This window comes from Dama dama, chromosome 2, assembly GCF_033118175.1.
Source record: "Dama dama isolate Ldn47 chromosome 2, ASM3311817v1, whole genome shotgun sequence".
NCBI lineage: Eukaryota > Metazoa > Chordata > Mammalia > Artiodactyla > Cervidae > Dama > Dama dama.
Window position 1 is genome coordinate 28,344,943 of NC_083682.1, and position 27,633 is coordinate 28,372,575.

The 27,633-nt window shown below is 36.7% G+C and overlaps 1 protein-coding gene across 1 annotated transcript in view; it reads left to right on the forward strand.

Annotated features, from left to right (window-relative positions):
* The window catches only part of ANO5 (anoctamin 5), a 99,884-nt gene extending 77,640 nt beyond the window's left edge, over positions 1–22,244 (forward strand). The window contains exons 15-21 of the mRNA XM_061168003.1: positions 487–656; positions 1,564–1,661; positions 8,739–8,869; positions 10,983–11,188; positions 12,877–13,055; positions 15,261–15,366; positions 19,811–22,244. Coding sequence (XP_061023986.1) covers positions 487–656; positions 1,564–1,661; positions 8,739–8,869; positions 10,983–11,188; positions 12,877–13,055; positions 15,261–15,366; positions 19,811–20,038 — 1,118 coding nt within the window. The 3' untranslated portion in view covers positions 20,039–22,244. The remainder of the gene's footprint in view (positions 1–486; positions 657–1,563; positions 1,662–8,738; positions 8,870–10,982; positions 11,189–12,876; positions 13,056–15,260; positions 15,367–19,810) is intronic.
* The last annotated feature ends 5,389 nt before the right edge of the window (positions 22,245–27,633 follow it).

Below are 27,633 nucleotides of genomic sequence, written 5' to 3' on the forward strand. Positions count from 1 at the left end.
TGATATGGAGATGGAAATGGCAACCCACTCCAGTACTCTTGCCTAGAGAATCCCTTGGACAGAGGAGCCTGGTGGGCTACAGTCCATGGGGTCGCAGAGTCGGACACGACTGAGTGTGCACACACACACACACACACACACAGATATCCTGGGAATCATGGAGATGAGCAGGAGGCTCTTCAGTTTGGTAAGGGTTTGAATTCCATATTCTGACTGTGTGGCCCCAGGCAAGTATTTCACCCCTCTAAACATACTAATGATGGCTTCCCAGGCTTCTCTGGTGATGAGGTTAATGCAATGCCGGTCCTAGAAAGCCTAGTACACTTCCATAGCTACTTAATGTTGGTCAGTTAGGAACTGAGTGGGGAGCATTTCAATACACTGAGTAATATGACTAGCTATCCACTTGTCCCAGGGAGTAAAACATTTTAAGAAGAAACAGGGAGGCACATTATTAACCTTGTTTGTTTGTTTTTTTAAAATCAGAAATTCCTCGGACTCACCAGGAGTATGAGAGCAGTCTTACCTTGAAAATGTTCCTGTTTCAGTTTGTAAATTATTATTCATCCTGCTTCTATGTAGCATTCTTTAAAGGGAAGTTTGTGGGATATCCCGGAAAATACACATATTTGTTTGGTGTGTGGAGAAGTGAAGAGGTAAGAATTCTCTAAAGAGGTAATATTTATGGCTTCAGTAACTCACTGTTAGTTCAGGACCTTTAGGTGTGCCCCACACTTACCCAAATTTTATCAAGTTTCAAGAAAAGTCTAAGATACTGACTCTGTCCGTGGAGCATATTGGTCTTAGAATCCTGCTGATAGACTCTCCAGTTTGTTTGGGGAAAGAAAGTTATGTTGTACCTATTGTTTGATATAAAACATGAGCTATGAACTGGAATAAGTAAGTTCTATATTCCTGAAGGCTTCCAGCAAAGGATGAATGATAACTTCCTAGAGGTACAGCAGAAAATGCTCCCCATATGGGTATAGAATTAGACCAACTCAGTGATTTCCAAATCTGGCTTGCTACCAGGTCACGTGAAGAAAATAACAACTTCCAGCCCTAACACAGATAGAAAGATTTGGAATTTTCTAAGAATAAGGCCCAGAAACCTGTCTTTTTTCTTTCTTTTTTTTTTTTTTTTCTTTAAACATATTCCACAGCTAAATCTAATGCAACTAGATGGCTTCCCTTAGTAGCTCTGTTGGTAAAGAATCTGCCTGCAATGCAGGAAACCCGGGTTTGATTCCTGGGTGGGGAAGATCCCCTGGAGAAGGAAATGGCAACCCACTTCAGTATTCTTGCCTGGAGAATCCCCATGGACAGAGGAGCCTGGCAGGCACAGTCCATGGGGTCTCAAGAGTCGGACATGACTGAGCGACTAAATCACCACCAACACCACTGTGATCATGCTTGAAGCTTGGGACTAAATATCCCTTTGTATCATTTAATATCTGTTCCAATACAAATCTTCAGATTCTCACCTTCTGGTTTGTTTTCTTTTGTCGCAAAAGTCCATCTTTTCATCATTCACTTAATTTTTCTCCTTTTTCTTCCTGCTAGTGTGATCCTGCAGGCTGTCTAGTAGAACTGACAACCCAGTTGACCATCATAATGACTGGGAAACAGATCTTCGGAAACGTTAAAGAGGCCATTTATCCGTATGTATGACTTACAAGTTTTTGCTTTATTTAAGTAACCATGAGAGATTTCCTCTGAAAGAAGGTGAAATTCTTTGATTATCATGGTGCCTTTGTTAGCTAACGTCTAAGTCAACAGCAATAACAACAAAAAATTCACTTTAAAAAAATATTTATTTATTTTAATTGGAGGATAATTATAATATTGTGGTGGTTTTTGCCATACATCGACATGAATCAGCCATGGGTGCACGTGTTTCCCCCCATCCTGAAATCCCCTCCCACCTCCCTTCCCACCCCATCCCTCTGGATTGTCCCAGAGCATTGGCTTTGAGTGCCCTGCTTCATGCATTGAATTTGCACTGGTCATCTATTTTACATGGAGTAATATACATGTTCAATGCTATTCCACTTTTAATCAACAGTCAAATGTATATAAAGGTAATACAGATTTTTAAATATGCATCTCTGTTTGCTTGAGTGAAGTTTATTTCACTCAATATATTAATATTTCACTGGGAAATTAAATGTTATATGCTCTGTAAATTATTCTACAGTTGCATTTTATTTCTCAAAATTACTGGAAGTCAAACTCTTTGAAAATATCTGTGTGTCATGGACACATCTGTTACTGAACCAAAGTCGGGTCCACTTGGCTGCCCACAATAAAGTCAATCTACCCACACCAGATTGTGGTAAAGGAAAGTGCAGTGTTTATTGTTCAGTTCAGTTCAGTAGCTCAGTCGAGTCTGATTCTTTGCGACCCCATGAACTGCAGCATGCCAGGCCTCCCTGTCCATCACCAACTCCCGGAGTCCACCCAAACCCATGTCCATCAGGTTGGCGATGCCATCCAACCATCTCGTCCTCTGTCATCCCCTTCTCCTCCTGCCCTCAGTCTTTCCCACCATCAGGGTCTTTTCAAATGAGTCAACTCTTCACATCAGGTGGCCAAAGTATTGGAGTTTCAGCTTCAACATCAGTCCTTCCGATGAACACCCAGGACTGATCTCCTTTAGGATGGACTGGTTAGACCTCCTTGCAGTCCAAAGGACTCTCAAGAGTCTTCTCCAACACCACAGTTCAAAAGCATCAATTCTTCAGTGCTCAGCTTTCTTTATAGTCCAACTCTCACATCCATACATGACTACTGGAAAAACCATAGCCTTTACTAGATGGACCTTTGTTGGCAAAGTAATGTCTCTGCTTTTTAATATGCTATCTAGGTTGGTCATAACTTTCCTTCCAAGGAGTAAACGACTTTTAATTTCGTGGCTGCAATCACCATCTGCAGTGATTTTCGAGCCCAGAAAAATAAAGTCAGCCACTGTTTCCCCATCTATTTCCCATGAAGTGATGGGACTGGATGCCATGATCTTAGTTTTCTGAATGTTGAGCTTTAAGCCAACTTTTTCACTCTCCTCTTTCACTTTCATCAAGAGGCTCTTTAGTTCTTCACTTTCTGCCATAAGGGTGGTGTCATCTGCATATCTGAGGTTTATTGTAATGTGCCATAAAATAGTCTGGGACAGCTAGTGCTGAAAAAGCCTGGACTCCCCGATGGGTTTCAGGAAAGCATTTTCAAAGTCCGGGTGACCTCGGGGGTGGTCATAGGATATGTGATCAGCTCGTGCACAGTTCTCTGATTGGTTGATGCTGACATAACAGGGCGATGTCACAGAGGTAAACATAAATCCTAAGGAGTCTTGGGGGTATATGCTTATGGTCATTAAGCAGTTAACATCTTTATTTGGTGGAGGTTTTCACATCTGTGAAACAACTCAGGAAATGTCCCTCAGATAATATTATCTAATTCCTTCAAAGAGGAGCTAAAGCAGATGATATGGGGAGGAGTCTGTCCCAGGAAGGCTCCACAGGGTCCTGCTCAACTATACATCTAGGCACGAAAATCAGTTATGAATTAAATGCTGGCACATGAAGGGATCACTCTCTGTCCCCAAAGCATAGCAATAATGAATGCATTGTTTAAAAAAAAAAAAGAAGAAGAGAGAAAGCAAACCAAAATGACAGTTGTAAGATGAAAATTCCCATGGATAGAAAGAGATAGAATTATAAGCCTGTAATATTGCAGGGCTCCGAGTTAGGAAATGACACTGTTGGGGTATTAACACCTATAGGATGAACTAGACTGGAAGTGGAGCATTTGAGACAGGGCACTAGTCAGTCTAATAGTCCTTAAATCCAGGGGCTGGGTTTACTCTTACTCATGAAAGGTGACTGAAAGCACCCTCCCACCCTGCTCTCACCCACCCCGACAGTTTCCCAGCACTCCTGGGGTGCTATTTCATGTGCCAACAAAGGAAGAACACAGATGTTATCCTTTCAAACAGTATTTGATACACCACATCCCTAATATTGCCACAGAGAAATAATGCCAAACTAATGCCAAGTTGTTATTTTAAATCCTAGCTCTAGATTGAGAACCTGGAGGGAAGAATGGAGTTAAACCCCTAAACCAAACAGAAGAGGAAAATTAATATTTGCAGAGAGGAAAGGAGACAGACAGGGCAGTAGAAGAAAAGAGAAACAAGTAAATTTAAGCCTGCAAACCAAAATTTGAAAACTTTTTAAATGAGATGTAACGCTATAAAGGTTGCTAACAAAATCAGTTCTTAGAAAGTAAACTTACTCCAGGTGGAAGATTCTGACAAAGTCTAAAAGTATAGGAGGAGGTGATATTGTCAATAAAAAGGGTCAGGAAATACTTTAAATAAACATAGACATAAATGAAATAAGAACAAATGAATATCAAAAAGAATCAATTATTAATATATAAAAGTGAAAAATCACACTTTAAATAAAGAGTACAATACATGGGATCCATTACAGACTGGACACAATTGAAGAGTAAATTAGTGAATTGGAAAACAGTACTGAGAAATTCCCACATTGTGCAGTGGAACAGAGAGACAGTGAGGTTAAAAAAATTAAAGTGGCAGGGGGGCTATATAAAGTGGCTTCCACATTAATATCCTAGTAGTTTCAGGGGAAAAAATGAATGAATAGTGGAGGAAAAAATTCTTTGAATAGGTAATTGCTGAAAATTTTCTGAAATTAATAAAAATATGAGTTCCAGAAATGAAAATGAATCCAAAGTATGAAGCAAGATAAACTAAATTCATAATTGGATATGTTATGGTCAATCTATAGAACATCAGGGATAAAAGCATCTTAAAATCTTTCAGAAGAAAAAGGAATGCCACCTATATTCAACAGATTTCTTACCAATAACATTACATGCAAAAGTATTCTCAAGATTCTTAGTGAAAAAAAAGTTCACCTTAGATTTCTAGAAGCATTTTAATTATTACATAAAGTACAGGTGAAATAAAGGCATTTTTAGACATGAAAGAAAAATAAGAGTTTATGTTCATAGACCCTCATTGGAAGAACTACTGAAAGAAGAAATGGAAGTATGGAATGGAAGAAACATTGTCAGTACAGCAACTGATAGTTCAGAGAAATGCACTTTGATACAAATCTTCAAAATGTGGAAAATTTGTATGCTGAAAACCACAAATCCTGTTGAAAAAAATTACATCTATGTGAGTGGAGAGGAATATTGTGTTGATGGATTGAAAGATTCAGCTTAGTAAAGATGCCAGTTATCCCCCAAATTAATAAATAGATCTGTTGCTCCAATCAAAATATCTGCAGGATTTTAGTAGATATAGTGAAGCATATGCTCAAATTTATATTGAAGACAAATGAACTAGAATGGTCAAAGCAAATTTGATAAAGAAGAATAAAGTTGGGGAAATTAACATTATTCAATATCTCTCAGTCATGTACAACTCTTTGCAACCCCATGGACTGTATCACTCCAGGCTTCACTGTCCATGGTTTTAAGACTTAACTATAAAACCATATTAATCAACTCAGGACTGGTGAAAGGATAGACATATAAACCAAATGGAACAGAGACTGAAGAAATAAATCCACACAAATATAGCTATTTTACTTTTTTTTTTCATTTATTTTTAGCTATTTTACTTTTGACAAAGGTGCAGAAACAATTCATTAAAAACTGATTTTTTTCAATAGCTAGTGCTAGAACAACTGGGCATCCATATACAAAATAACAAAACTCCATGTACTCTGACTCTTCACTCAAAAATTAACTCAAAAGAATCATAGATGATATAACCATTTTTCTTTTTTGGAAAAAGCAGGGAAGTTATTACAGAATTCAAGATTATGGTTACTAAATAGGAAATTAAGAGGTTTGTAATTAGAATGGAGCACATAGATGTGCTTCTGTGATTCCTGAAAAAATTCTTTCTTGAATTGGATGGTCTCCTTTCCTTTGTGACTCCAGTTACATGCATACCCATCTTGTTGGTATTGTCTCAAAAATCTCAGGGGTTCTCTTCCCTTTTTATCATTCCTTTTTTTCTTTGTATTTCAGTTTTGATATAAGCAGCATATAAGTGTTCCTTCTAATTAACACATTTGACACGATGCTTTTATATTGCTTATTAGTTAATTTTTTCCAGTTTGGAGAGTATAAATAGTATCTCATTTTGCTCTTATTTTGCGTTTTCTCAATTAATAACATGAATAAGTCTTTTGACCATACAAATGAGATGCTGTTCATGTTCTTTAATCATTTTTCTCCTTGTCTGTTTATATTTTTTTAACTGATTTGTAGGACTACTCTATAACTTTGGTTACTGTGTTTTTGTTTGCTTGCTTTTTGGTTATATGTGCTGCAAGTACCTTATCCCAGCACAAGTTTTCCTAATAGTATCTTTAATCAGTTTCTCATGTTCAGTACTACAGACATTTTGGACCAGATAATTGTTTGGTATTGGAAGCTCCTTTTGCATTGTAAGATGTTTAGCAGCATCCTTGAACTCTACCTACTATATTCCAGTAGCCCACCTTCTCCCCAGTTGTGACAACCAGATACTTCAAATAATGTCCCATGTGGGCTAAATCGCTTCCAGTCTGGAACCACTTCTGTAGATGGACAAAAGTCCATACTTTTAATATAGTGGAGTTTTTATCAACTCTTTCTTTAATGGTTTAGCATTTTTAAAGTCTTGTTCAATACATCCTTTCATACCTCAAGATCAAAAACCAATTCTCATGTACTTATATTTAAATATTTTTAATATTGTAGCATTACTATTGCCTTTCTCTTTTAAATTCTTAATATACTATGGAAGGGATTTTCATGTTTGCTATAAAAGGTCCAATTTCATTTCTTACACACATAACTTCATGTTGCCATTTATTAAAAGTCCCTTTTCCCCACTGTCTATCATCTGCAACATTGTTTATGCCAAACAGCAAATGCAAGGTTATAATCGGCCTCCATTCTGTTCCAGAATTCGTCTGTCCCTACACCAGTACCACAGGGCCTCCCTCGGGGCTCAATGGTGACGAATCCCCCTGCAGTGCAGGAGCCGCAGGAGACACGGGTTCAATCCCCCGGTTGGGAAAATCCACCAGAGGAGGGCTTGGCAACCCACTCCCGGATTCTTGCCTGGAGAACCCCATAGACAGAGGACCTGGCGGGCTATAGTCCGTGGGGTCACAGAGAGTCAGACACCACTGAGTGACTTAGCGCCAGGCACACCAGTACTGCACTCCCTCCGTTAAGACAACTTTATCATGAACTCTTCATATATGGTGGGGTCAGTTACTTATTTTTTATCTATGGAAACATCTTCACTATCCTTTGTCTTTCATCTTTCTGCGTAAATTTTAGAAACATCTTGGCAGAATTCACATGGAAAAGTATTTTGGGTTTTGATTGGAATTATGTTTCAATTGTTTCAGTAAAAACACCTAACATTATATTATGCCAGGTCTTTTTATTCACAAACGTATATTTTGGACATTAATGACTTTAAATATTTGAAGTTCAGCATATAGGTCTTATAAATCTCTGATCAAATCCATTTCTAGATACTTTTAATTGCTATAGGTTTTAATTAAATAGGTTTTAATAGGTTGTTGAAATACATCAAATGCATTTTCTGCATTTTAATTGCTATTGTAAATGGTACATTTTAAAAATTATATTTTCTACTATGTTTTGTGAATGTATAGGAATGCAATATATTGATAAACTCTTATTATTTGTAATAATTTTTGTCTATATTCATTTGAGTTTTCTAGGCAAGCAGTCCATTCACATTACTGTTTGTCATCATAGATTTCTCTTTCATTTCCAGTTCTTTTGACTTTTTCTTTTTCATTTTATTGTTTGGCTAAGATCTCCATTAAAGTCTTGAATGTGATCATATACACTCTTATTTTTACCTTAATTCTAAAGGGAATTCTGCTAATTTTTCCCTATTAAGAATTATGTTTAGCCCAGGATTTTGGTAGATGCTTTTGGTCAAACTGAGGCAATTTTCTTCTTTTCCTTCTTTTCTATCATAAATAGGTTTTAATAGGTTGTTGAAATACATCATATGCATTTTTCTGCATTAGTCACCATGATTTTATAATTTTCTCCTTAAATGTGTTAATATGATCTCTTACATGGATTGAGTTTTTAATTTTGAAAAAGTCTTTTCTTAAGTAATCCAATATATCATGATATATTAAATTATGTATATATTATGTATATATTTATATATAGAATTGAATTAGGTAATATCTTATGTAGGATTATTATATTTATTGTCATGTGTTAGATAAACTTCTGTATTCCCTTGTCATACATTTTCTCTTGTAACCCATTTCTCATTCCCCCAAGTGCCTTAGTATCACAGCATCATTGAGGTTAGTGAACTAAATATGTAAAAACAGTCCTGTGGTGGCCTCTCCTCATGTGCCCTTTAAAGAACTGTCTCTGAGTAAATACATTACCCTGCAGAGGCAGGGTTGTCTTCCTTTTTTAATCATCCAGATAAAGATCTTTCTGTCCTCTGCAAATAGATGTGAACAGAACACTAGATTTTGACTTGGACTTTAGTTGCAATCACGTCTCTCTCTACTTGTTTTGTGATCTAAACTTACTTGCCCTCCCTCACCTCCATTTTTTAGATCTAATACTCTGATTCTCTGACCCCTTTCTCTTAAATCCTATTTCATGTTTACTTTTATCACTTCCAACAGCTTGGTTCTGAATTGGTGGAGACGCCGAAAAGCCCGAACCAACTCTGAAAAGCTATACAGTCGATGGGAGCAGGATCATGACCTTGAAACTTTTGGTTCTCTTGGGTTATTCTATGAGTATTTGGAAACAGGTAATTTTCAACCTCTGCCTTGAAACGTGAAAGAAGCTGAGTAAAATAAGTGTTTTTCACCTCTTAATATTTTTCCTACCTTGCACATAGTAGGTGTTCAATAAATCATTGGATAGTGGATGAAAAGATTGGTGGCTAAATATGGAAAAAAATTGACTCAGTATTTCTATTTTCCCCAAATATAATGCAGGATGAAATTTAGTTTCAAAACAGCAATCTCAGATATTTTTCCTATCAATTTAATGTTAATATGATATATTCTGCTTTTTTTTTATGCTTTGGTGATTGCTCATAGAAGGAATACAATGAAAAACATTACTAGAGTCTGACATACAGTTAGTGTATATCCTTTTTTCAGGCTGAAAAGAATGAAGCTAAAAGTAGATATGCAAGGGAAAACCAAACTGGACATAAAAAACGCATAAAATATTCTAGGATTGAAGAGAGGTTGGGATGAAATTTTAAGAGAGAGAACCCCAGGACTGATTGTGGAATCTACTTAGAGTGTTTCCTCTCAAATGACCTCTCTGCTGTTTTGGTGAAATTAAAGAGGGCAGTTTTCCCAGCTTATTTTCGTGGCCCATAAAAGTCATGGTAGAATAAAGGAGATGACCTGAATTTGTTACTGTTTCTCCACTGAAATACGTACATATGATACCTGAATTAAAATAGGTATATTTGGGCAAATAGGAAGATGTCTACAGTTATAAAACTAGGCAGTCCTTGATTTGTGGACTCATAAGGCTGTAATTTTTAAATAATTGTGTATGTTTCAAGTGAATTTTTACATAAATGTGTCAGAGGTTATAATTGAAAGTAAAAGATGAAATCAGTGTTTCATAACAAGATTAATTATTGAGACCCAACTAAGAGTTAATTTATTCTTGTTGTTTTACATACTGTATCTCTAATCTTAAAACATTTACTGAACAGTCATTATTCACTGCATTTTATTTGAAAGAATACTGAAGCTTGGAAAAGTTATTTGCCATGGGCCACAGAGATTATAGGTAAAGATCTGAGATTTGAACCTAGAAATTCAAGCTGTTTGTGCATAACACTTCACCTTAATTTTCTGTTTCTTGGTTCAGTAGAGAAGTTAGGAAGGAGGCAGTTTATTCTCTTGGATTAGTAGATGAAAAGACTGGTGCTAATGAGAAAGTATTATGAGAAATCTTGAAATCCAGAAACACTCAAGATCTATCTAAAAATAGAGGACTAGTGGAAGATTCCTTTTTCTTTTTTCCTATGGTGGAAAGTCATCTTTGTCTCATTGTTTTTTGGTTCTCTCCTGTGGGAAGTACAGTCTGCCAGCTACGTGGGTTCTTTTACCCCAAGCACTGATGGAAACAAAAGGAGAAACATGGAGAAATAAGCCAGCTTATATCGGTGTGAAGCCTTAGTGAGGAAAGACAGTAAAACATACTCAGAAAGATGTCAAGTTAGTACAGAGGACCGGTACCTTAAAAAATACCTCATTCTAGGATATCTGTATTTCCTTTGCTCACATGCAACTTATATATATTTCTGATGTTTATATGGTTCATTTTCTGATTTATTCTCAAATATCTTGTTTATACTACCTTCTCCTCTGTTAGCATCTTCAAATCTTAAATAATGCATTCATTCATAAGGCTTATAGTTGAGTACTTTTATATACTCAGAACATACAAATGAGTCAGTAATTATTTCTGATCTTAAAAAGTACATAGGTCAGCAAAATAGCTTGATTACCCCACAGATGTGCCAATACCAATATAAATACTAGACTAGCAGACCTAAACATAGGTCATAATAATAAAAGACTGTGTTTTACGAATAAGAAGACTATCTTATCTAATAAGGATAGATGCTTTTTTCAGACAAGCAGATCTTAAAAGAAACAGCAGGGATAGAACTGAGCTGTGCATGACTAATTTCTCCTTCCTGTTCTAGTAAGCAATAAGTCACTGTGCTTCCTCTAGGAAAGGGGAAGAAGGCAGCTGGAAGGAGGCCTGGAGGGTGTTGCTGGTGTAGATCCCTTCAAAATGAAGGAAGTGGCAGGAGTTAGGCTGACTATACCCTTTTCCCCTCCACAATGATGAGTTTGTGAATTTGTCTTTTGTCCCCGCAGTTATCCAGTTTGGATTTGTTACATTATTTGTGGCCTCTTTTCCTTTGGCCCCTCTTCTCGCGCTCCTGAATAACATAATAGAGATTCGAGTGGATGCCTGGAAGCTTACAACTCAGTACAGGAGACCTGTAGCTGCGAAGGCTCATAGCATAGGTGTTTGGCAAGACATTCTTTACGGAATGGCTGTCCTTTCTGTTGCAACTAATGTAAGTAGACCTATTTCAGTGGAAACTGTACTTGATGATTTTTTTCTTGGGGATAGGGAGATCATGAATAATGTTTAACTCAATATTTACATTGATTTCATCATGGTGACCTTCATAAAGACAAAACATCCCTAATCTTTTATGTGCTAAACAACACAGACAAATCTGTGACATGCAAACCCTTAGAAATACAAGGAAAATTGTAAAACATGCTTATTAAAATACCATGATACCTATACCACCTGAGAAAGTAGACAGAAAATAAGTAACAGTATAAAGAATATAAGTAATATAATTAAAGCTTGATTATACATAAAGTTATATAGTACAAATAGAATATACAACATTTACCTGTTATTTTTATGGAGCACTTATTAAAAATGGTCATAAAACTGAATTCCCAAAAGCTGAAATTTTACAATGCATATTCACATACAATAATAGTATGAAAAATTAATTTGATAATAAGATAGCCAAAAAAGAAAATTTAGCCACTTAATATTCATGCTTCCAAGAAAGCTTATTGCACAAAGAAGAAATAAAATTGAAATTACAAGGAGAACTTAATTAAAATGAAAACTCATATGAATCTGCTAAAACCATATTTATAAAAAGTGTGTACCAGTAAATGCTTGTATTATTGAAAAGAAGGAAAATATGAACTGAGCCTGTTATATGAAACTAAGAAAAAATGTAAAACTCATCAATAGAAAGTGGTAAGAAAGAAAGAATAAAGGTATATGCAGAAATAATCACATTAGAAGACAAATAAAAGGTAATATAATTGCTAAATAAATCAAGAGTTGGTTCATTGAAAAGATAAACAAAATTCTGACAATCTCAAAAAAAAATTACAATGTACAGGTGAGAAAATTATAAAAATGCTATATATATATATTTATTCTAATACATTTTAAAATCTGTTTGAAATTGTCACTTTTTTAGAAAATAAAACTGCCAAAATGTGCTCAGTAAGTGATATAAAACATGAAATGTACCAGTAGCTATAGAAGCAATATAAATAAAATATTAATAAAAATATTAAATATTAATAAAATATTTAAAATTAATAAAAGATTAAAGTATTAAAAATCTATCACTAAAAATGTAGATGGCAGAGCAAAATGATTTTAAATTGACTCATCTTACCTAAAGGGAACATGACATTTACACTATTCCAGAGCTTAGTAAATGATGGGAAAAATACCATTCCTACCGAATCAAATACTGAAATTAATTGCACTGAACAATGGGAAATTTACCAGTACATGGTCTTCTGTTTCTCCATTCCTCATTCCCTATACACCCCCTGCCACACGTACACAGAGTCTGTCCTATCTTATGAAATTGATCCAGGCAAGTAAAATTTGGTTAAAGAGAGTAAGAAATGTGAGAAATAGCTAGGCAAGATGGAAACAGACAGATACAGGTATGGTGTTTTTGGAAACAAATAGTGAGGTTAAAATTTCAATGTAACTCTTTCTAGCTATGAAATCTTGTAATACTGATCATACACAATAAGTGAACTATTTCATGTTTTAGGTCAAAGACTCATATGTTAACATGATTGGTAATAGCATAGTAGTAATTTTGCATCCTTAAGGCACAAAGATCTGAATGATATGCAAATCAGACTTTGATAAAACTGCATTATTAGCTCATGATTTTCCTCTTGCTTTGTCCTTTAGGCTATTATTGTTGCATTTACATCGGACATGATTCCCCGTTTAGTTTACTACTATGCCTACTCAGTAAACGAAACTTGGCCTATGAGAGGATATGTCAATAACAGCCTGTCAGTATTCCTCATAGCCGATTTTCCAAACAACACTGTACCTTCGGAAAAACGAGACTACAACACTTGCAGGTTTTCTCTTGTTTTCATTTTGCTTTTTAAATGTATTTGTTAAGTTCTCTGTTTTCTTCATGTCTTAACAAAAATTTACTTGGGGCCATAAAAATCTTAGATAAAGTACATCAGTTCTAAAATCCATACATTGTATGGTTCTGATTTGAAAAAAGTAGAATACTCAAAAGTAATAGAATACTATGGGTAAAGATAATGTCGATTTTTAATTGTTTCTTATTTTCTAAATTTATTGGAAAAATTTTCTCCAGCAAATGTCCCCTTGATTCAAGCTTTAATGTCTATAGATCACACAGCATGGTCATATTATATGTGCATTCAGTCTACTTGAATTTAACTATGTGTCCTCAAACAGAGAGGAAGAGAGAAAGAACAATATAGTTGGTCCAGTAGCCATCCCATCTGAAAGGTTTCTTCAATGTAGGGAGTGTGAAATTGGATTTGTAAACCTGTTCTTTTCACACTCTGTGTCTCATGAACTGTGAGGATCTTTTTACTTTAGGATTTAAAGATCATTTATACATATACACACACACATATGTGTGTGTGTGTGTGTGTATATATATATGTGTGTATATATGTGTGTATATATATATACACACACACATATATGTGGTACATCAAAGCTTTTAAACTTAAACCTTAAACCAACTGCTTCATCTGGGATTCCAATAAAAACAGCAATATCTGTTTTTGTCTACCTGCAACACAGGTAGACAAAAATGTTTTTATATTCCATATTTTTTATTTGTTTTTGGCTGCCCGCGGGCTTTCTCCAATTACAAGTGGGACTTAGTCTCTAGCTGTGGTGGGCTTCTCATTGCAGTGGCTTCTCTTGTTGCAGAGCATGGGCTCTAGGCGCGCTAGCTCAGTAGTTTTGGCACACAGGCTTAGCCTCCATGGGGCACATGGTATCCTCCCACACCAGGCATAGAATCTGTGTCCCCATTGATGAGGCAGACTCCCAACCACTGGACCACCAGAGAAGTCCTATTCCATATTTATATAGAGAAGAATCATAACAAGTGTCAGATTTCTTGATGCCATCACTTCCTAGCTGGACAGAATCTTTGAAGAACATCAATATCGAGACACATTATAGAAAAAAAATGAACTCACAAATTGAATACCAGGGAAACCCCCGAAGGATAATAAGTAACACAAAAACAATGCCGCATCATGTAAACCAAAAGAAAACAGAGTTTCAAGCAAATGAGAATGGTCGACAGTGTCAAGTTCTGTTCTTCACAGACATAAAATAAGATGTGAATTAAAATGTTCCTTCAATTTAATGACCAGAGACGGTTGGTGTCAGTGGAGTGATGGTAGAATTAAGTTGTTAAGGAATAAGAAGAAAGGGAATGGAATGAAAAGAGCATATTTAGCTAACTTCTGAGAAACTTGTGTTCATGGCAAGAGAGAAGTTTCACTTGTGTCTCCTGCTACATCTATACTATACCTTAGTAACATACGGCTTTGATTGTTATCTGTATAGGAAAGATAAATGTTTGGTAATAGCAGTTATTTTCCTTTGACTTGACTTTTGTGGTCAACTAAAAGGGTCAACTAAAAGGGACACTTACTCCTTGGAAGGAAAGTTATGACCCAGCTAGATAGCATATTAAAAAGCAGAGACATTACTTTGCCAACAAAGGTCCATCTAGTCAAGGCTATGGTTTTTCTAGTGGTCATGTATGGATGTGAGTTGGACTGTGAAGAAAGCTGAGTGCCGAAAAATTGATGCTTTTGAACTGTGGTGTTGGAGAAGACTCTTGAGAGTCCCTTGGTCTGCAAGGAGATCCAACCAGTCCATCCTAAAGGAGATCAGTCCTAGGTGTTCATTGGAAGGACTGATGTTGAAGCTAAAACTCCAATACTTTGGCCACCTCATGTGAAGAATTGACTCATTGGAAAAGACCCTGATGCTGGGAAATATTGAAGGCAGGAGGAGAAGGAGACTACAGAGGATGAGATGGCGGGATGGCATCACTGACTCGATGGACATGAGTTTGAGTAAACTTCGGGAGTTGGTGATAGACAGGGAGGCCTGGCATGCTGCGATTCATGGGGTCGCGAAGAGTTGGACACGACTGAGTCACTGAACTGAACTGAAAAGGGTCTCTTAAAAGAAACAATATGAATTTATGCTAGGTCTCTTTGTTTGAAGTTGTAGCTTATTTTTTGCATTGACTTCCATTTTTTCAGATACAGAGATTATAGAAATCCTCCTGACAGTGAGGACAAATATGTTCATAATATTCAGTTCTGGCACGTCCTTGCTGCCAAGATGACCTTCATCATAATCATGGAGGTAAGCTTTTCTTAACTTTCATGCCACTAAGTCTCTTTTCACCCTTCAGGCATATATTTCTAAGAGTATCTGTTGAGCAGAAAATTAGCATTATCTCAGTAGAGTATTTTGAAGGAAGTATTTGTTGTCATAAAAAGTAAGTTAGGAATAGTTTAAGTACAGCAGATTGCCTGTTATTCCTTGCTATTGTTTAAGATACCAAGGTCACAGAAAAGAAAAATTAAGACCTCTTCCCTTGAGGTCAGAGGACCCACCAATTTTACTGACTATTATGTACCAGTTCCAGAAGCTATAATAATAGCTTTCTATGTTCAGCCTTATTATTCACCCTTGACAAATAAATCTGACAGTCAGCAAAATTAAGTAGTTTGTTTAAAGATAATCAGCTAATATTAAAGCTGAGTTTCAATGCCAGATGTCTCACTGCCAAACCTCCACTCTTCCCACTATATTACATTTCCTTCCTTGTAGAATAGCTAGTATAATTATGGATATAAGACAAGAGAATCAATACAGAGAGGGTGTTTGACCAAGGTTTAAACCCAAGGGCCACAAATCATGAGACATTAATGCCTATAAGGAAGAGATAAATAAATGTAGGGCTTCCATGGTGGCTCAGTGGTAAAGAACCTGCTTGCAAATGCAGGAGATACAGGTTCAATCCATGGGTTGTGAAGATCCTTGGAGGAAGTAAGTAACAACCCGAGTAGAAGTAGGGGCAACCCATGGAGTAAGGAGTCTGGCAGGCTTCAGCCCATGAGTCACAGAAGAGGTGGACACGACTAAGCGACTAAACAACTAAGAAATATAAGGCACTTATTCACTTGATTGTTGGTGGTGGTGTTCAGTTGCTAAATTGTGTCGGACTCTTTGCGACTCTTTGCCATCCCCATGGATGGCAGCACAACAGGCTTCGCTGTCTTTCACTATCTTCTGGAGTTTGCTCAAACACATGTCCATCAAGTTGGTGATGCCAGGCAACCATTTCATCCTCTGTTGTCACCTTCTCCTCCTACCCTCAATCTTTCCCAGCATCAGGGTCTTTTCAAATGAGTCAGCTCTTCGCATCAGGTGGCCAAAGTATTGGAGCTTCAGTTTCGGTATCAGTCCTTCCAATTAATATTCAGGATTGATTTCCTTTAGGATTGACTGGTTTGACCTCCTTGCACTCTCAAGAGTCTTCTCCCAACACCACAATTCGAAGGCATCATTCTACGATGCTCAGCCTTCTTAATGGTCCAACTCTCATATCAGTGCATGACTACTGCAAGTATCATCGCTTTGACTAATGGGACCTTTGTTGGCAAAGTGATGTCTCTGCTTTTTAATATGCTGTCTAGGTTTGTCACAGCTTTTCTTCCAAGGAGCAAGTGTCTTTTAATTTCCTGGCTGGAATCACCGTCCACAGTGATTTTGAAGCCCAGTCTGTCACTGTTTCCACTGTCCTCCCCCCCATCTCTTTGCCATGAAGTAATAGGACTGGATGCCATTATCTTAGTGTTTTTTGAAAGTTAAGTTTTAAGCCAGCTTTTTCACTCTCCTCTTGCACCTTAATCAAGAGGTTCTTTAGTTCCTCTTTGCTTTCCTTCATTAGGGTGGTGTCATCTGCATATCTAAGGTTATCTCCTGGCTCTTGATTCCAGCTTGTGAGTCATCCAGTCTAGCATTTTCCATGATATACTCTGCATAGAAATTAAATAAGCAGGGTGACAATATATATACAGCCTTGATGTTTCCCTTTTCCAATTTTGAACCAGTGCATTGTCCCATGTCTGGTTCTAATGGTTGCTATTTGACCTGCATACAGGTTTCTCAGGAGGCAGGTAAGGTGGTCTGCTATTCCCATCTCTTTAAAAATTGTTCACAGTCTGTTGTGATCTGCACAGTCAAAGGCTTTAACATAGTCAATGAAACAGAAGTAGATGTTTTTCTGGAATTCTCTTGCATATGGATGTTGGCAATTTGCTCTTGGTTCCTCTACCTCTTCTAAATCCAACTTAAACATCTGGAAGTTCTTGGTTAACATCCTGTTGAAGCCTAGCTTAAAGGATTTTGTGTATTACCTTACTAACGTGTAAAATGAGTGCAGTTGTGTGGTAGTTTGAACAGTCTTTGGTGTTGCCCTTCTTTGGAATTGGAGTGAAAACTGACCTTTTCCAGTCTTGTGGCCACTGCTGAGTTTTCCAAATTTGCTGGCATATTGAGCGTAGCACTTTAACAGCATCACCTTTTAGGGTTTGAAATAGCTCAGCTAGAATTCCATCACTTCCGCTAGTTTGTTCATAGTGATGCTTCCTAAGTCCCGCTTGATTTCACGCTACAGGATGTCTGGCTGCAGGTGTTCTCAGTTCACATACTGCGGAAGCCTAGCTTGAAGGATTTTGAGCATTAGTAAAGGCCAATAATAGGCCAGATAAGTCTAAGGCAAGAAAACGCAAGTTCCAATCAGTTTTTGTTTAATTTTGTTTTTATCAAGGTTATGTATATAATTTAAATCTCTTCCCCCCTCAGTTCTTTATGAATTTGTCACTTTCTTTCCCACATTTTCCATCAGTGTTTTAGATCACCTTTCAGCCTGGTAAATTACAAAAAGAATTCTTTTGAATTTTTGTTTTTGTTTATTTATGATTTTCACTACAGGTTCTGATTCACCATCCTTCTGGGAGTTTAGCTTCTCTTATATTAAATACGGTATTTTCTGCAATCTATGTTTTTCCCATTCTCAGATTACTATTTAGATGAAGCACACCTTTTATTAATTTTCTGATGAAAATGGGCAATTTTTGAGAACTTGAATATTAAAATTGCTTCTTTTTCTCATAGATGGTTAATTGGTATAGTATTCAAGAGTGGAAGTCATTTTCCCTGAAAAATTTTGAATCAACTTTATTTAGGTATTCCTGAAATTTTAAGGCATTGCTCTATTTTCTGTCAGCTTCCAGTGTTGCTATAAAGATACAATACCATTCTAATTTTCCAGTCTTTGTTTATAATCTGTGTATATGTCAATAAACTTTGAGGATTCTCTCACTAGACCTTCTTTCATGAAACTTCATCAGATAGTCATGTGATATTGTCCAATATTCATTGTTTTGGACACTCACTAAACTCCTTGGATCTGCAAATGTTATTACCCTTTAAGTTGAGAAAATTTGCTTGTATTATTTCTTTGATAATTTCCTTCTTTTCTCTGTCCTATCTTTCTGAGACTTTTCTTATTCAGATGGTAACAACTGTTTTGAAATTCTAATTATCACTTATTTTCTCTCTTATAAATAGTCCAGTTTGTGTCTTTGTCTTATTATGCTACTGTTCTCTCATTCCCATAATTCTCTCTATATCCTCTTAGATATCCTAAATGGGCAATAGATCCTATTTGTCCATTTCCATCTTACTCTTCCACATTAGAGTCTTCCTTATGCATTTGGTTGTTCTTGGCAATCTGCTCGTATTTAAGAGCGAAGCAGTGATACCTGATCATGAACTTTGTGTGCATACAGGAGGAAGATCATCTGGTGGGTTTCACTGTAGGCTGAAAAAGGCACCTTTTCATTTGAGACCTACAAAATTTTTATATCTATAATTGTAATTTCTCTGATTAGGTATATTTTCTAGAGGAAAAAAAAAAATCATTCAACCTCCTGCTTGTTGAGCTATTTCGTGGCTGTGTTGAGAGCCAAGAAGGGAAGGGAGAGATCTCGTGATTCAGAATGCTGAACTTCACTGAGTTGTCCTATTTTCAGTATGATGCCACATCTTCATCTTCTGCCGTCTCTGCTGTCTCTGAGTGCACAGCTTTCTGTTTTAATTTCTGCAGAAAATAAAGCACTCAGTTGCTGCTGGGCGGGGGTTGGAGAGAAGTAATACCCGAATTGCGGATGAGAGAGAGGTTCTGAAAATTCATCTGCCCCTTATACAGATTTTTAAATAATCCTCTTATTTTTAACTCCACCCACACTATGACTTCACAGTCCTTAGCACCATCTTTTCTGAACTTTTTTGATGATTCAAGACGAAATTGGCTTTTGTCTTGGTTTCTACCATCACGGTATCATCAATTACAAATTTAAGTGCCAGCTTTCTTCGCTCTCCAGTCTGTTTTCAGTTTCCTCCCTTTTTTTGTTTCTTTGTGAACAATGCAATTTATTAATTTCTTTACAAATATTTGATTAGGTTTTCAGGAGAAAGCATAGATGAAGAGTATATTCAATAATCAAGTTCAACTGGAATCTCTGTAATTACATATTTTAGTATATATTTACTTATTTGCTTAATGTTGGTTTTATAGGAAAGTTCCAAGACCAAGGACTAAATCTTCCTGCTTTTCCTTCTATCTACTGTGTCAAGCACAGTTTATTGAATGAATGAAATGATTTGTAAGAACATTTTGCTGAACATTTGATAGCTAAACAGTGTCTCTGATTTTCTTTTATGTTTCCTCTAGCATGTTGTGTTTTTAATTAAATTTTTCTTGGCCTGGATGATCCCTGATGTTCCAAAAGATGTTCTGGCAAGAATCAAGCGAGAAAAGTTAATGACTGTCAAGATTCTCCATGACTTTGAACTTAACAAACTAAAAGAGAACTTGAGGTTGAGTTCTGCTTCTTCTGATTTTGACAGGCATTTCGCTATTAAGGAAAGCAAAGCAAATCTGGCTGCATCAACAACCTAATTAACACAATGAGCACCGGTTGGTTGCCTGTCTGGCTTCACAGTTTATCTGGATTTGGAGCCAAAAGCCAGAAGCCATGTGTCTTTTACCCTTTCTTCTTCTTCTTTTTTTTTTTTAACTCAGAGTTTTTGTACACTTTTATGGAGGCCTTTGTACAGCTTCATGGAGGTTGGAAGAACAGCTGTCTGCTTCACTGGCTACCCTCCCTAGATATTGTTTCTGGGATTCTATAAATGATTGTTAAATGTATGTTTGAAATCAGAATATTGGAAAATCATGGGATGTTGCAGTTTGGAATTAAACACTGGACGTGGGCTCTCCTATCACCTTCCAGTGAAGGTGCACATTTTCATGGTCTTCTTTCTTTGGGGTTGTATTATATCTCTACCCTATCAGAGAAAGTATTGGGACAAAAGGAATAGAAGTGAAGAGGTCTACTGAGCCATATATGTGTGTGTGTGTATATATATATATATATATATACACACACATATATCCTGCCATTTTAGACTATGCAGATGAAAAACCAAAATCAAATAAGATAGGAAAACTTACATATTAAAAATACTAGAACAATATCATGGCAGAGCTTTGTTCTGAAATCATCCTGAATAAGGTAAACTTCCATCAGAATTCCAGATAGTCCTTCCAGGTGAACACAAAATTGATTTTTCAAGAGACTGAACATTTGGGTTTCAGCCAAGGACTAATAACTCAGTTCTTTAAATGTAACACTTTGGTAGCAGTGGTTTTAAGAATTGTCTTATCTGGGAAACAGCATTAAGAAGGTGTTAAATTGTTTCAGGTCTTTAAGTAAATGAAAGATATAGTGAAGTGATTATGTCTTCTTAGTAGTTTAAGAATGCAAGACAATGTATATTGATTAACTTACTGAATTCAGTCTAAAAAAAATCGCTGAAATATTTTTAAAAACCATTTTTCTTCCACAATGCCTATTTTGCATCATGAAGCGAATCTGAGCATTAACTATTCCTGTAAGTTAGGTACAAGTCATTTATGAAATTTTACCTCATTGGTTAAAGCAGTCTCAAGTCTTCTAATGAGTTTACAACTTTTTCTATTGATGCACTGCTGTACAATGCTCAGTGCCTTGTTCCTATGCCTTTGACCCACAAAATGTGGTGGTCCTGTTGATTTGATGATGTAACATCTCAGATGTGAGCTTCTTTTAGACAAGTTGTTAGTTTAACATCAGTCACAGAGTTAACACCAAATGTGGACCAACCAAGTAAGAATACAGTGATGGATTTGACAGCTAAGTAAAAAAAAAGTATGTTTGTTGAATTACTTCTTCAATGCTTTAGCCTAAGGCACAGGTACTCCAGTTCTTGTTCTTCTTTCTCTTAAAAATACTTACTATCTATTTTAAACACTACAGAGAGATGTTTAATTATACAACATTTGAATCTCTAGTTTCAAATTACACTTCAGTTTCAAAAGAATAGTGTTCTGTAATTGTGCACAAAACAAGAAACCATTTAAGATTTTTTTCAAAGTAGCATTTCATTATTTGATTCTAATAGTTTTTATTAAGTTTCCAATATTAAGTATATGAGAGGTAATATTAACTAATGATCAATATTAAGCATTTAGAACTGAGGATTATGAATTTTATAAAACCATGAGATGGTTACCCCAATATTGGCAGTAATTGGTCACCCAGTAGGTAGATTTTATGAATATTTTTGCATAATTTTAAATGTTCTCCTTAATGAAGAATGATTTCACTTGTGGAAGAGATGTACTTTCCTGCTTGAGAGAACCAGTTAGTGATACTATGAAATTAGCCACAAATGCAGTATCTCTGTCAAATCAAACTCTGTTATTGCAGTGTTGTACATTTTGTACAGCTCATATTGCTTCCTTCCTGGGTGCTAATAAAAATAAGGAAGAGCATGGAAATTGGTTTCTTGTATATAAGCTTTAATTATTATGGCTGAAGAGTGTTTGCAGAGCTAGGTTGTAAGATAAATAAAGACAAATTTAATTCACAAGGTTATCTGTAACACTGCAATCTGAAACAAACTCAAGTGTTGAGTTTCTAGGATGTACAGAGAAACTAGCAAGGGAGGAAGTAGTTTTTAAGGTAAGTAAATAGTTCCTATGAGGTAGATATTTTCCTTTTAAAATGCTTTGTACTCACCTTCTAGTTCTCTACCAAGAAATTTCTCACATTTTAAAAGGAAATACAAGTATTGGTCACTTTCCTAAAAAATAAACAAAATCTGAAGCCAAAAAATAAACAAAACCTGATGGCAAGTTGGTTCAGATAGATTTGTCTTATCTCGAGTTGCAACAGGGGAGTCAGTACTCCTCTTGAGTTGCGAGGGGGACATCGGGGTTCTTCTTGTGTTGCAGCAGGGAGTTGGTCCTCCTCTCGAGCTGCGAGGGGAAACTCGGGGTTCCTCTTGAATTGCAGCAAGGAAGTCAGGGTTCCTCTCAAGATGCGGTAGGAAATTAGGGGTTCCTCTTGAATTAAAAGATGCTTACTCCTTGGAAGGAAAGTTATGACCAACCTAGATAGCATATTAAAAAGCAGAGACGTTACTTTGCCAACAAAGGTCTGTCTAGTCAAGGCTATGGTTTTTCCAGTGGTCATGTATGGGTGTGAGAGTTGGACTATAAAGAAAGCTGAGCACTGAAGAATTGATGTTTTTGAACTGTGGTGTTGGAGAAGACTCTTGAGAGTCCCTTAGACTGCAAGGAGATCCAACTGGTCCATCCTAGAGGAGATCAGTCCTGGGTGTTCATTGGAAGGACTGATGCTGAAGCTGAAACTCCAGTACTTTGAACACCTCATGCGAAGAGTTGACTCATTGGTAAAGACCCTGATGCTGGGAAATATTGAAGGCAGGAGGAGAAGGGGACGACAGAGGATGAGATGGCTGGATGGCATCACTGACTCAATGGACATGAGTTTGAGTGGACTCCGGGAGTTGGTGATAGACAGGGAGGCCTGGAGTGCTGCTATTCATGGGGTCGCAAAGAGTCGGACATGACTGAGCGACTGAACTGAACTTGAGTTGTGACAGGGAGCTCAGGATTCCTCTCGAGTTGCGACGGGGAACTCGGGATTCAACTCATGTCACCACAGGGGAATCGGGCCTCATCTAGAGTGGAGGCGGGGAACTCGGGGTTCTTCTCCAGTTGCAGCAGGCAACTCGGCATTCCTCTCGAGTTGCCATGGAGCTCTGGGGGTTCCTCTTAAGGTGCAAAATGGTAGTCAGTCCTCATCTTGAGTTGAGGTGAGGAACTCGGGTTTCCTCTCAATTTGCCACAGAGGACCCATTAGTTATTGTGAGAGGGCTGAACTGAGCCTCTGAATTGAGCCTCTACCAAATGCAGGTTGATTTTTATCAGCATGGCAGATGTTTTTATCATTCACTCACACCCATAGCTGTTTTTTTTTTTCATAAATGTTCCAGAAATCATTTGAAATTTTATTCAAAATAACATTAAGTACAAAAAAAAATTCTTCAAATATCTCAAATCCTTGCCTTCATCAGTTTTTCTTTGCACAAAAGAAGTAGAATCCACTTCAAAACATTACTTTTACATGAACCCATCAAGAACGGGGTGGGGGCTTAAGAAATGGAATGCTCTCTTATTTTTGCTATATTTTGTGATCCCTTGACTTTAACAGTTTTCTTTTAACTAAGCCATCAAGCAAGTTATCAAGGAAAAGAAAAAGGAAAGAAGATAAACAGGAGGCTAACAGGAAGAATGTGCTAAGAGTTCTTTCCTTATGAAGAGTTCTTTCCTTATGAAACTTTGTGTACCTCTGTGGGGAGAGAGGTGTTGGCAGGTGCGTGGTGCAGCTGTGTGTCTTTCCTAAGCTATCTAATGAGGGTGAGAGAAAAGTCAAAGAAATTTCAAGTTAAAGGCTCTTATGTGTCAAAATAACACTTTTGATTCCAAAGTGACTTTGTAGTGTCAGGTACCCTGTGTAGCCCTGGGATCTCTGTTGATTTACTCCAATTGTGGATAAGGAATTTGTACTACTGATTCAGAAGGTGAATCTGTTGTTGTGAAAGAACCTCTCTAATAGTTGTTTTTAGTTAGTGATAGTTATTATGTTTCCCTGGTAGCTCAATCAGTAAAGAATCTGCAATACAGGAGACCCAGGTTCAATCCCTGGGTTGGGAAGATCCCTTGGAGAAGGAAATGACAACCCACTCCAGTATTCTTGCCTAAGAAAGCCCATGGATAGAGAAGCCTGGTGAGCTAGTCAATGGGGTCTCAAAAGAGTCTGACACAACTGAGTGAATAAACCACCAAAATTATTATGTGATCAAAGAGTATCATTAAGGAAAATAGCATTGTGAGATGTACCATTGGCCAGGCTTAGAGCAGCCTGCTCCCATGAATCACTATAACTATTATTTTTTTTCTAGATGATATTTAACATCCCTAATTTGTGTGTGATAATTCAATCACATCAGTTATTCCAGGATTATGTGAAAATTCAGAAGAATATTAAAAACAATAGTGTGTTTCAATGTGTATGAGATACCTGCTTCCATTCCCCCAAAACTGACTAGGTATGACTTTCCTATGAATGATGCATGGTGTTAACCAAGGAAACAAGTGCTTTCTTTTCTTCTCTCTCTCTCTTTTTTTTTTTTTTTTTGCAAAGAGGGTGGTATGAGGTACACAGGAAAATTTGCTCTTATGTTGTCTACTCAGCTGCTCAGTCATGTCTGACTCTTTGCAATGACCTGGACTGTGGACTGCTAGGCTCCTCTGTCCATGGGAATCTCTAGGCAAGAATACTGAAGTGTGTTGCTATTTCCTACGCCAGAGCATCTTCCCAACCCAGGGATTGAACTCGTGTCTCATGTCACCTGCATTCACAGAGAGGTTCATTATCACTAGCATTACCTGTGAAGCCCATATACATAAATTTCATTCATCACAAGAGATTCAGTAGAAGGAAATGGCAACCCACCCCAGTATTCTTGCCTAGAGAACAGGGGAGCCTGGTGGGCTGCTGTCCATAGGGTTGCACAGAGTTGGACACGACTGAAGTGATTTAGCAGCAGCAAGAGATTCAAATAGGCATGATGAATAAAGTAATACTTAATTTTAAGCTCCATTTTGACAAACTCAATTTATTCTTATAGTAAAATATTGATAATAATTTTTTTTCTGAATTTGAGCATCCTAAGAGGATTTTAAGTCATTTTTGATTGTCTAGAAACATTAAAATGCATTATATGGAACATGTTTAATTCACAAAATTGCAAGTTTGTCACATTTAGCAATGCACATTCCTTGAAGAAAGAGTCTGAATGGCCCAGAAAAAATGGAGAAGGTGGTAATTTTTTTGTTGTTTTGCCTTTTTAATCTTTCCTAGTTTGAAAGGTGATTAAAATGAACAGAAAATCCCAAGAAGAAAAATAGTGTGTTGAGATATTTTACAAAATTTTTTCTAAGTCCATCTTTCCCCTAAAGAAATCCACAACAGGCTTCATTGGAATTGTCTGGGCTACTTGTGAGATAATGCATTTCCCTTGTTTCTATCCCATATCCCTAGGAATATAGTCTATGCTGCTGCTAAGTCACATGGGAGAGGAGCTTTTGAAAATCTTCAGGGTTATTTTGGGGAGTGGGATGTAAAACTGGTAAGAATTTCATAAAAGTAACAAATTCACTAGCCAAGAGCATTTTATGTAATAACTCCCAAACATCTATCATTCCAACCTATCAGAGAAAAATAGGCAAAGGCATGTAGACTCAGAGCTTCCCAATTTGTCAAACTGTTCTAATCCTGCAGTGTGAAGAAATGGCTGAAATCTTACACCCTCAGAACCCTAGGCCTGTGTAGTTAAGAAAATAATTACATAAAATAACTATGGAAAATCTTATTTAAAAGAGATAAGATTAAGTATGTGCTTTTACCAATATATTCAAGAAAATAAAACTGTATATTGGTGAGAAATTAAATACATCACATTCTAAGTTTAAACAATACAAGTTGATTCTCAGGATATAAGCAGGACCCCCAGCAATTTCAGTGGGCTAAAATCAATCATTCTTTGTGAATTATTTGTTCACAATAAAAATCAAGCTAGAAAACAATAATAAAAAATAGGAAAAAATGATGCAACAAATTTTGAAATAACTCACAGATCATATGATGGAATTTAGAAAAATAATCCTGTAGAACAGAAGATTCGCTATAAAGATAGGACTTTGGTATTGTGGAAGGAACTAGAAAGTAATTTTCTGGGAGGGAAGTTTTGGATGTGCAGAGGAAAGGTACCGTTCAGCGCTGCTAAACACCGCCATGTGCGGTCATATTGGAGCATGCGCAAACGCGGGACGCTCAGGAAAGTCTGTAAAACTTTGCCTGCTCTGTAACTACTGCCCTGAGCTCTCAGTCAAGCTTCACTCAGGGGCTTGGGTCCACTTGCTGACTGGAAAGATGTGAATGTGGGGTAGAAGAGATCTTGGACAAGTAGAACCCACTGGGTCTGTTTCTGTGCGTCCTTCCCCATGTGCTGGGCTTCACGTGTGTCCAGTTCTGTGACCCTGTGGGCAGAAGCTCACCAGGTTCCTCTGTCCATGGGATTCTCCAGGTAAGAATATTGGAGTGGGCTAACATGCCCTCCTCCAGGGGATCTTCCTGACTCATGGATTGAACCCAGGTCTCCTGCATCGCAGGCAGATTCTTTACCCCTGAGCCAGCGGGGAAACCTCGTCCTTCCGCATAACTGGCTTCAAGACATTCAGAAAGAAAGCTGCAGCTTCCCTTCTATCTGCCTCTTGTAATCTAACGTGACACCATATAAAAGAAAAGACTTCTGGTAAATGCATCTTCACCAAGTTGGCAGAGTACAAACTACCATGGAGACAAAAATATTAAAAAATAAACTGAAAAACTCTTGGTCATTTGAACAATGTGATTAAAAAGTAGATTTCCCTTCATGAAATACTGTACTCAATATCTGAGGAATAGAAATTTATTTTCATGCACACTCTATAAACATTTACTAACCACACCAAATACCAGTCCATTAAAAACAAACCAAAACCCCCAGCAATTTCAGTGGGCTAAAATCAATCATATAATTTTCTTCATTCACAATAAAAATCAAACTGTAAAACAATCATAAAAAATAACTAGGAAAATAATGTAACGAATTTTGAAATAACTCACAGATCATATAATGGAATTTACAAAATAATTTCAAGTACATGATACTGAAAATACTGTGCTGCTCAAATATTATGGTGCAGTAAACACTTCTCACGGGTTTTTAGGGACAATGTGTAGGTTTTAACTAGGCTATTTTAAAAGAACAAAGAAAAATAGCATCAAAAGAAGAGGATAGTAATATAAATTTTTTTTAAGAAAAGGAAAGGGAAGGAAAAAATTTAAGAGGAAAAATTGATGAAAAGCATACAGAAAGCATTCTTAATGGGAACATGTTAGACTCATCCTGTTTTTAATCAGCAGCAAGAAATGATACTTCCCATAATAAAATCCTGGTTCTTTGTTCAGATTACTGAACCCTGAGAACAACTAGAGAAACTAGGTAAAGTATTTAAAAACTAGATTGAAAACATCA